At 44.1% G+C, this 11126-nt stretch overlaps 1 protein-coding gene across 1 annotated transcript in view; it reads right to left on the bottom strand.

Moving 5' to 3' along the window:
• Positions 1 to 11126, bottom strand: part of PLA2G4A (phospholipase A2 group IVA) — a 52116-nt gene that overhangs the window by 15233 nt on the left and 25757 nt on the right. The window contains exons 6-8 of the mRNA XM_031059189.1: positions 6095 to 6231; positions 2756 to 2978; positions 1418 to 1532 (exon numbers count right to left, since the gene is read on the bottom strand). Of these exons, the coding sequence (XP_030915049.1) occupies positions 1418 to 1532; positions 2756 to 2978; positions 6095 to 6231 (475 nt within the window). The remainder of the gene's footprint in view (positions 1 to 1417; positions 1533 to 2755; positions 2979 to 6094; positions 6232 to 11126) is intronic.

Genomic DNA, 11126 nt, shown 5'->3' with positions numbered 1-11126 from the left:
TGTCCTTCAAAGGAAAGATTTAATCATTGACTGCTGGGAGTTTCATTTCAGGTAAGGGTAATGCTTATCTGAGCTAAGTCAAATACAACATCCTATTTTCCAAATAAGTCACCCACAAATCTTCACATTCACTGGAACAGAAGGTAATTCCATTGAAGTCCCAGTCCAGGAATTTCGTATTTCCTTTTAGCTGTATAAACATGAATTGGCAGATATGTATGCAGAACCAGGGTGACAGCAAAGCTGAACTGAGAATTAGAATTAATTTCTGTTAGTCCATCTCCAGCTTGCATTTGCACTGAAGGAGATTTCTCACATCACAAAGCCTGCTCAGGGAAACAAAATTTCTGCCTTAGAATCACTGTAAATTAGGAAGTGTAAATATTTCTGTTCAAAATTTACTAGAGCTCTCACATCAGGAAAAACTAAAAGGAGGAATGGAGCTTAAAATAAGAAGCAATCAAGATCTAGCACCCTCTGCAATGACAGCGATGTCAGCCTCAAAAGACAAACCCAAGATCCACTGGCACAGGGAATATCTTTCTATAGAGCAAAGTAAAGCTTCTGATCTCGCTTATAGAAAGACATTATTAACAAAAGATCATTTTGGTTTTAAAACAGTAATCCAGTTAAAATATATTGAAAAACAGAAATTCATCTAAACCCCAAAATACTCCTATTTTCAAACAAAAAGGTATCAGTTTCCTAAGGAGCAAAGTTAAAGACACATTTTCCCATGAAATATTCAGCCTAATTTACAATTCCTCATTTTCATTTCCAACCCAAACTTTGACAGCCACTTCTCCAAATAACTAATTTAGGAAATACAATAACATGTAAGCCTGAGGCAAACCACCTGGCACTTCCTTTTCCAGTCTTGTATATAACTTTAGATGCACACATCCTTATCTTAGTGTAGCATCTTCCACAACTGGACCCACTCTCAACTGAAGTTACCAGAGGGGATTACAACCTATGGAATAAATACAAGTGAAAGGGTTTTTTTGTGTTACCAACAGCACTTCACACTGGGAAAGAATTGAAAAAAGAGGCATTATATCTAATTTGTTTGTCCAATTTTAATCACAGAATCATTAGAGTTGGTAAAGACCTCTATAAGATCGAGTCTAACTGTTGATGTCACTCTTCTCTGAAAGAGAAGGTGACTGAGGACATTTTCCTTTTCCTGTTTGATACCCTAATTTCAACATCTTTCCCCCTGCTGAAGTCACCAGGTTTCTCTTTGGCTTGGCACTCCTACCTGAATATGTCATCATCTATCCCTGATTAACTTATCACTCTGTCAGATTCCCGGAAGTCAGATGCAATTAGTCTCAGATGCATTAAAAAGGGTTTTTTAACAGGCCACACACCTCCCTCCTTGCCACAAGTAACTCGACACAGACTGGGAACACACCTGCAAACATCAGCTCTGAGACATCTGGCTTGACGTGCAGACAGGTGAAGAGTGGCAGAGCACACTGGGCATTGTTGACCTTCTCCTTCATATTGCTCAGAGTGGTGTCCATCCTCTGCAGGGAAAGAAAGACATTGGTCCCAAACACACCCTGGAAAGGCCTGCTGATATATATACACATATGTATATATATATATAAATAAATATCACATATTTTTATTTTATACAAAGATCTGAGAGTCTCCTCCTGTCAATGAAATTTGATATGAAAAGTTTTTTCACTGATGTGTCAGGTTCTGATTTAAATTAAACATCTGTGCATTTTTTTCATCCCTTGGTACACAGGGACTTCTAACCAACCTCACACAATCATTAACAGCCCTTCAGCATGAGAATTCTATACATCTGCCACTAAATGCTGTGTTGCCTTTTCCTCAGTGTTTTAAATTGTTTAAAACCCATTATCAGTGTAGGGATAGAAGTGTATAGAACACATCTGCAAATCTATTGACACATTTCAGTCTTGCCACAAGACCAAATCCAGCTGCTGCTCACCTCACTCATTTGAACTGGAAGTCTTTGTGCTTGATTCAGCCAACTAGGAATTTTCAATTACAGAATACAACAGTATGAAGCCCTCCTGTTGTCTTATTTTCAAAGAAACCAAGGGGATCTTTCACGTTGAAATTAGTACCTTTTTAAGCAAATGCTGTTCCTTATTGTCACAGACATGTTTCATGAAAAATCCTTTCCTTAGAATTTTTTCTCCTGAGAAGCTGAGAGGCCTCAGGAACAAAATGTAAACAATGATTATCTGCTGCTGTGGAATGCAACAGGTGGATCTGTGATTGGTCTCATGTGGTTGTTTCTAATTAATGGCCAATCACAGTCAGCTGGCTTGGACTGTCTCAGTCAGTCACAAACCTTTATCATTCTTTTTCTATTCTTAGCTAGCCTTCTGATGAAATCCTTTCTCCTATTCTTTTAGTAGAGTTTTAATATAATCTATATCATAAAATAATAAATCAGCCTTCTGAAACATGGAGTCAACATTCTCATCTCTTCCCTCATCCTGGGACCCCTGTGAACATCACCACACTTATAGCAAAATGGGCACCCTTTATTAAATGCCATTAAGGTAATTTCAAAGAAATAGTAACAATGGGAAGGATAGAAGAGTTTGACAGCTTTAACAGCTTCAAACACTACTTTTTTAAGCAACTGCTGTTTCTTATAACAAAATGTGCACCCTTTATTAAATGCAACTAAGGTAATAAAAAAAAATAATAGTAACAATGGGAATTATCTGAGAGTTTGACAGCTTAGATGAGCACTCACATCATGGATCAGTGTTTCCCCTATGAGCATGCCAAAGATGTCAGCGAAGGTGACAGGCTGCCCCGAGCTCTTCTTGTTCCACAGAGCCTCGATGTAGCGCTTGACCTTCTGCGGGGTGAGCAGCAGCAGGGGGTTGTGGCTCACCGAGTTCATCAGCTCCTCATTGATCTCCTTTGGGCCCTTGGCTGGGAACTCAGGGTGGGAGTACAGAGTTGACATATACCTGCAAAGGCAAACGGGCTCTGTGAGCATCAAACCTGCTGCCTCGAAGCTACACAAAGTTCATACGTGAGCTGATACAGGTACTGATTAAATCAGGTTAATTAAATCTCCATTCATACAAGAAACTGTAATTTCCTTTTTCTCAAAGCACAGAAAGCTGAGCAATTTGTTCTAAATATAAGCACAGGATCAAACACTCAACATGCATTTTCCATGATGTGTATGAAGCAAATGATTAAAGAGTCCTCATTTTTCTCTTTAAGGGACAGCAGACAGAACATGCTAAGCTGAAAGGAGCTCCTCAGTTAGCATAGCTGTGTGGCAGACTGGAGGTGCTACAAGGACACATGCAGCTCTCTCCCTGTAAGAGTTACCTCTCTGCCCTCCAGTTCATTATGGATGAATGGTTTGGGTGGGAGGGGACCTTAAAGCCCATCCAGTCCCAAGCCACAGCTTCTCTGGGCACCCTGTGCCAGGGCCTGCCCACCTTCACAGGGAACAATTCCTTCCCAATAGCCCAGCAAAACTCACTCTCTGCTAGTGAGGAGCCAATCCCCCTGGTCCTATCACTCCATCCCTTGGAAATTATCTCTCTCCATGTTTCCTGTCAGCTCCTTCAGGCACTGCAAGGCAATAATGAGCTCACCCCACAGCTGCTCCAGGCTGCACAATCCCAGCTGTGCCAGCCTTTCCTCCCAGCAGAGCTGCTCCATCCCTCTGCCCATCCTGGTGCCTGCCCTGGGCTCTCTCCAGCAGCTCCAGCTCCTCCCTGTGCTGGAGCAGCTCTGCAGGTGGGGTCTCACCTGAGCTCAGGGGCACAATCCCAATCCCTCCCCTGCTGCCCAGGCTGGGGCTCAGCCCAGGGCAAGGGGGTTCTGGCCTGGATAGGGCCCCACGTCCCAGGATATGATGCTTCCATAATAAATTGAAGCACAGTAACTACAACGTGCACAGAGAGCTGGCTGGCTGTGAGGATGAGGTAAATCACAACTTTGTCACTAAGAAACAAGCTTAGCTTTACTTCAAACAAAGCTCAGACACACGTGCAGGCAGCCCTGGCTTCCACTTGGTTGGGTTAGGTTACCCCAAGACAGGCCCTTCTAATCTGTGAGAGGCTCATTTACTGTTATTTACCCAGTGACCTGGCCCAGGTACACATGCCTTACTCCAAGCACAGCTCTGAGACACACACAGGGTCAGCCAGGCCCTGAGGTCATGCCCAGCCATCTGTGTGACAGCACAGCCCTGTCCCACGTGGGCTGCCAGGACTCCACGTGAGCTCCTGGGTGCAGGGAAAGGGGGATGAAGCTGGAGGAGTCAGCACAAGGTTGAAGCAAGATGGCAGAAAAGCACTGCTCCAAGGTTAGGCATGCAGCTGAGGGGACAAGTGAAAACGTGCCTGTCCCACCAGGAAAGGAATTCTCCACCCTTCAGGAAAAAAAAAGAAAAGAGAATTATTCCCTAAAGACAGAATGCATGGAAAAGAAAGGAAAGGAAGGGAGTGCCAAAGTGTCTATTTATTTATTCATCAAGCAAGGAAAGACTGAAGGATGACATCAGAGAGCAAAGACAAATTTGTGCAAACACAAGTGTCTCCAATCTGTTTCTGACTGGAGCAGTTCAGATAATCTAATATAAATGATAATCTCACTATTTTAACTCAGATTTTATAGGTTTACATTAGATCACCTACGCATTCACCCCTGGGTTTTCCCCAAAAAGGACCTCAAAGCCAGCAAAGTGACGTCTGTCCTGAGCAGGGACTGCAAACCCTCCCCTAGAAACACAGGTAATGTTTTAACTTCACATTGCATTATTGCACTGCATTCCTTCTGCTTCTCACAGCTGTGACAGAGGTCCATCCATCCCACTCAATGGACAGTGATAAAGCTGCTCCCACCACCAGTGAGAGAACACATGGGTTCCCACCTTTTATAGTCCAATCTAAAGGAGAAATGTACTCTAGTTCACAGACACTTCTGGCATCTCAAAACCTCCTGGCATTCTGAAAGCTTCCCTCTAGTCTGGGAGAGGGGGAAGCAAGCTTCACACAATGAAAAATAACTGACAAAAATACCCTATACAAGGAATAGAACTGATCATTATCTCATTCAAGAGTCAACTCTGGGGTTAGAGCATGGAATTAAAATTCATGGGCTTCCTTAGAGCTAAACCAGGTGATAAAACTCATCCCAGGAAGATCCCTTGCTTGTTCATACTACAACAAGTCTTTTTCTCTCAAAGAATTGAGACATTTGTAGAACCTCATCCCTGAGTCTGAAAGGACCCTCAGGTCTCTGCTCCATCCTCCTGGGGCTCAGTCAAGTTCAGCTTTCTCATGAGCACTGAGTCACACTGAGGATGGCTCAACACATCCCCCTGCTTGGCCACTCTCACTGCAGCAATTCCCCTAAGAGTTCATCCAATTACTCCTTGTCCTTTCCCTGGGGATCTCCAAAAATAATTTGTTCTTCACAGGTACTCACCAGGAACTGAAGATCTTCCCCATCAAAGCCTCTGCCTGCTCCTCAAGGTTAAATGAACTATTTTAAAACCTGATGTATTGTCTAAATTAATCAGTGCCAGTGGGACTGTTTAATTGTAACTCTGACCCACAGAGACAGCTGGTAATCCACAGAGGGATGCCCTGCAGGGTGGCAGCCAGGCCCCAGACATCCCCAGGAACTCCACCAGGATTTTACAGTGGGTGTAAAATGGAGCAGAGGATCTTTCAGTGATTTTGAGGAGCTCTAAAAGGCCTCCCAAAGCACACAACACATTTTGGGTTGATTGAGTAATCAGCTTCAAATCATAAGGGATTTTTTTTTGGTTTTTCACTTTTCATCAGGAAAATAAAACAACACACATTAGGTGTTGATATTGAAATATGGGCGCATATGTGTGGCACCTCCTTCCATCCATTCCTACTCTCAAAGCCCCTGGAAGAGCACCTGGAGCTGTCCTTGCCCTTTGGGGCATCCAAAACACCCCTCCCCAGCAGACCTGGATGTGTAAAACGTGCTGTGAATTATAACCATAGAAATAAGCCAGCTCTGGTGGCAATTCCTTCAGAACCTGCTGCAGGGAAGCTGAGGAGAAGCAAGAGGCAGGCCTTACCAGGTGGATCCAGAGAGCCCAGCAATGTAGGTGGCACAGTCCAGGACTCCTGACTCATAAAGTGCTTTCATGACTCCAGCAAAGCACACCATGGCCCGGAACCCCCCTCCCGAGCCCAGCACGGCGATCACCGGCACCTGCAGGGAGGAGACAACACCAGCACCACATCAGGGACAAGGGACACGCCCTGGGAGCACCCAGCCCAGCCCCTGGACACGCCAACAAGAATTAGAATTCATTTATTTTATGCTACAGGTCACCGCTTGTAGCATAAAATAAATCTGTCCTTCTTATCCATGATGAGAAATAGAGGAGATATTAAATTCAGTTATTAAATGAACTTTTCACTTACAAGACCACAGGGATTTTTAAAGCAATCTAAACACCAGCTTTAATCCAATTTGTATCATTGTGACAGAGCCAAAGGCAGTAACATTTACTAATGAGAAACAGAACAGAGATAAATAATATTTTGACTGGGAGTTTATAAACAAGTTTTATAACAAAAACATCCACTATTACTACATAGCATGAAGACAATCTCAATTTTACCACCACTTTGCAAAAGCTACCAGAGAGCTAATGGGAATTCATGGGGATCTGTACAATTACTCAGCCACCCAGAGAGGAGTGAGCAGAACCATGTTTATTATGGCACCAGGTTAAAATTGTGTCCACAGGGGTTCATTTTACACTTTTCTCCTTCTTACTGCCCAGCCCTGATATCCAGGCTGTTCCCCTCAACTGCACAGCTTCCTCAGGTATCTAAAAAGAAGACAAAATAAAATAAAAATTCATTTGCTCCCACCATCATGTGTTTTGGCCTAAGTAACAGCCCAGAAACTTTGGTCCAGTTTCCAAAATCCAGGAGGACTTTCCACTGTTCAGGGGTGACAAAGGAACCATCTCTTGATTATTACTGAGCATAAAAAGAATCACACAGCTGTGCAGAAAGCCCCTATCTGATCAAACTGCTAATCCATCAAAAATCTCCCTGAAAGGCAATTCCAGGTGCCAATAGACAGGATTAGTGACAGGAAAAGGATCCATGTGATGACAGAGTCCTGTTCTTTCTGCAGACTCCATGCTCCAAGCCATGAAACTCCCCTGAGGACTGACTGTCCCAAGGAAATGCCCATGAACAATGACCAAGGCACTCGAGGTGTTTCTTGAGGCTTCCACTCCCCAAAACTGCTTATTCTTGATGCAGTGAGATGATTCTGTTCCCTCCTTCATAAGTGTTCAGCTTTAGTAATAGAAACCACAGGTATTCATGGTGCAGCTCCAGAGATAGGGATCTATCCCAAAAATGACACAGCCCAGGGAAGGATTTGGGATATGTTTTGTTAAGCCAACACCCCAATAATGGAGCAGCTGCTTTGAAGGAAGAGCCATGTCAGCAATCACTCCTTTAATCACCTGGGGAGGCTTTGAAAGCTCCTCAGGAGCACTGCCCGCTCAGCCTGAGCAGACACATCCCAACAGGATGGAGATGTCACCTGCAGGTGCAAGCCTGGAGAAGGCGTGTGAGAACACTCCCAGAGCACCACTGCTCCACCCATCAGTGCACTGGCACTGGGAAAATGGGAGAGTCCCTCAGGAGGCACAGGAATCCACTGTGGAGATGGGCTGGGAATGCCCAGGAGAGTCACCAACATCCTGACTGCAAATGCTTCCTGATCCACAGGCACTCTGGGCATCCCACGTTCCTGCACAGGAAGGGTGGGTACAGCAAGGGGAAGGTGGATTATGGAATCACAAAATCCTTCAGGCTGGAAAAGACCTCCAAGATCATCAAGTCCAACCATCAGCCCAGCACCACCACCGTGGTCACCACTAAACCTTGTCCCCAAGTGCCACATCCACACACTTTTTGAGCACTTCCAGGGATGATGATTCCACCACTGCCCTGGGCAGTCCCTTCCCATGCTTTACAGCCCTTTCCATGAAGAAATTTTCCCTAATATCCAACCTGATCCTCTCTTGGCACAGCCTGAGGCCATTCCCTCTCCTCCTGCCCCTGTTCCCTGGGAGCAGAGTCTGACCCTCTTTTCAGATTTGTTAAACCAGCTTTTTATCTCCAATTCAGCTTCTGACGTGTTTAAGGGCACAAAACAGTAAAAACTGAAATGAAATACACTCATCCTGCAAGTTGCTCTATGGGATAAATAGGGCAGAGGCAGGGAGGTGGGGAAGGAGCTGCACTGAGAGCACCCAAAGCCAAGAATCAAGAAACCATATCCTGATGAAGAACAGAGAAAAAGAGGACACCAAGGGCTGCACACTCCTCTACTGAGCCCCAAATCCTTTGTACAGAGCCACCAGTACATGAGTTCACTCAAACCAAAAGGTTCTTAATCCTATCTTCCAGTAATCAGACAAGAAAAAGCTAAATTATACTAAATCTTGTTTTGGGAATGAGTAGTGCAGATGTCTTTATCCAAATGCCCGGGAAACACAGTGCACAAAATCTGAATACCTGTGGTGGGAAAAGAATGCCATAGGGCACACAAATGATTATTAAAAAATTGTTCTGCAAATCCAGTCATAGAGAACCTTCTTTGGAAGATCATGCTTTCTCTGGAAGATTATGGTATTTTTGGAAAATTGCTTGAAGCAGCAAAAATTAAAAAAATAAATTGAGCAATAAGACAAGTACGAGAAATCTCTACCTCTGTGTTTCCAGAATGTGCCTCAGGATTAAGTTAGGAAATCTGGAACTACTCACTTCCCCATGCAGACATGTATAATGAATTCAGAGGTATTGAAGTCTCTCAGCATCCCTGCAAAGCACAAGCCACTCACAGATGAAGCAACTTGGGTGAATTTTGAGTGTGTGACTTGTCCAAGATTAAACAAGACCCACAGACAGCTACGACTACTCAATGTCTCCCAACTTCATTTTAAGACTTCAAACATCCCATAAATCCTCCTGCTGCCTTCCATCTGTAGCAATAAAGGTAAAATTACAGTTTAATTTGAGCAAAAAGGGTTTTTTCATTGCTAGAAACAGATAAAAATTCTGTAAGCTTAGAAACACACATTTGGCATATGAAAAATAGGAGGATACCTACTGTTACTGTCTGGGAAGATGCAATTTAACTGATAAAATTTCAGTATTGGAGTCAGTGAGGGATACCACGGGAAGATGATGACACAAAGAATAAGAGATCTTAGCTATCCTTTGCAGTAATTCATGCACAGATATCACCTGCATGGAACTGAGACCTGAGGCACTGAGGATCACTGCAGTTCCAACTGGAGCTTGGCAGAATAACCACATCCTTTCTGTGGAAGATCCTATTCTGCTCCAGGTCACACCAATGTCATACTGACAGATTCCTACTCTGATAGGATCTGCATGTGTTAAGATGAAAATAGCTGAACTGAAAATTAAGGATCTTTGAAAATGTTCCTTCTCAATACACACATTTTTTCCAGTCCAATTAAAATATGTACAATTCTTGTTAAATTCTTTCATGTTCCTCAGAAAGTTTCATGAAGCAAGACAGAGTTCAAAAGTACGCAACAATAAAACATTTACCAGCTGCTCAAAACTTCAGGGAAATGTAAAAGATATTCTTCAGTGCTGGCTGCAAAAGACTGTCACATTCTCCTTGTATTAAAAATGCACAAAAGGAATCAATAGCAATGAAGGGATTAACCCAGATTAATTCATGGACTCTGTTCATTGCTTGAGACTCCCATAGGCACAAAGTGTTCCTGTCACAATTCTGGAAGCAGCACAGGAGAAGGAATGGGCAAGGAAGGAAGAGGATGGGAAAGCATCAACAAAATAAGAAGATCTGTACCAAGTGGATTCTTAATTAACTCTAAATAATGAAATGTTTTATGAAACCACTGAAGAGCTCAGGAGGATCTGGGCCCTTCCTCACTGTGCTGTGAGGCCCTGGCACAGGGTGCCCAGAGAAGCTGTGGCTGCCCCTGGATCCCTGGCAGTGTCCAAGGTCAGGCTGGATGGGACTTGCAGCAACCTGGGCTCATGGGAGGTGTCCCTGCCCATGGCAGGGGGTGGCACTGAATGAGCCTTACAGTCCCTTCCCACCCAAACCATACCCTGATTCTGTGAGATGTCCCAAGCCCACTGAGATCCGCTGGCTTCCCCTCATCTTGGCTTGATCCAAAGCACCAGCAAGTCAAGGAAAGCTGCAGTTCCTCATGTTTCAAAGAAATAGAACTTCATAACCCTAATCCAGTCAAACTGACTCAAGGAAAAGAAGGAAGGGAAGAAATAAACTGATTTCCAAGCTGACTCTAAATTTAAACCAGCTCATTTCCTGTCTAGTCTTTCAGAGATGAAGGTCACAGAGCATGGGATGGGTACTGGGCATGCAGGGGCATATTCTGTGCTGGGTGAGTGCCCAGAGCCACTGCAGGATTCAGCAGGTATTTCACATATCCTGAGGCACTTTTCAGATGGCAATCTCCCCTCACAGCCAACACCTTAACAAACAGGGAAAAATCAGAGCAGTTTAAGAGGCAAATGAATCACAGAACCCCAGAATGATTTCTTTGGAAGGGACCTTAAAGCCCATCCAGTGCCACCACAGGGACACCTTCCACTATCCCAGGCTGCTCCAAGCCCCATGCAGCCTGGCCTTGGACACTTCCAGGGATCCAGGGGCAGCCACAGCTTCTCTGGGCACCCTGTGCCAGGGCCTCCCCACCCTCACGGGGAAGGATTTCTTCCTAATATCTAATCCAAATCTCTCCTTTTATAGTTTCCTCCAGTCATAAACTTTAATTTCTAAATTTAGAGCCAAGAAAAATTACTCTCCAGGCTAAATATTTTATGTTCACAGAATAAAAGGATTTTTATCATCTATAATCTTTCTCCATCAAACCCTTCCACCTCGCACGCCTCATTCTTTCCTCTGGCAGGCAAATGAAGGATTCCAAAGGGGATGCTAACCCTGCTGGGAACTCTGCACACTTACATCACGGGAAGAGGTCAGGTTGTGGCTCTTCTCCCCCAGGAATGATTTGATGCTGTGCATGATGTTGTCTCTGC

Source organism: Geospiza fortis, unplaced genomic scaffold, assembly GCF_000277835.1.
Source record: "Geospiza fortis unplaced genomic scaffold, GeoFor_1.0 scaffold229, whole genome shotgun sequence".
Taxonomy (NCBI): domain Eukaryota; kingdom Metazoa; phylum Chordata; class Aves; order Passeriformes; family Thraupidae; genus Geospiza; species Geospiza fortis.
The sequence above is the reverse complement of the archived record's forward strand: the minus strand, read 5'-3'. Positions and strand labels throughout refer to the sequence as shown.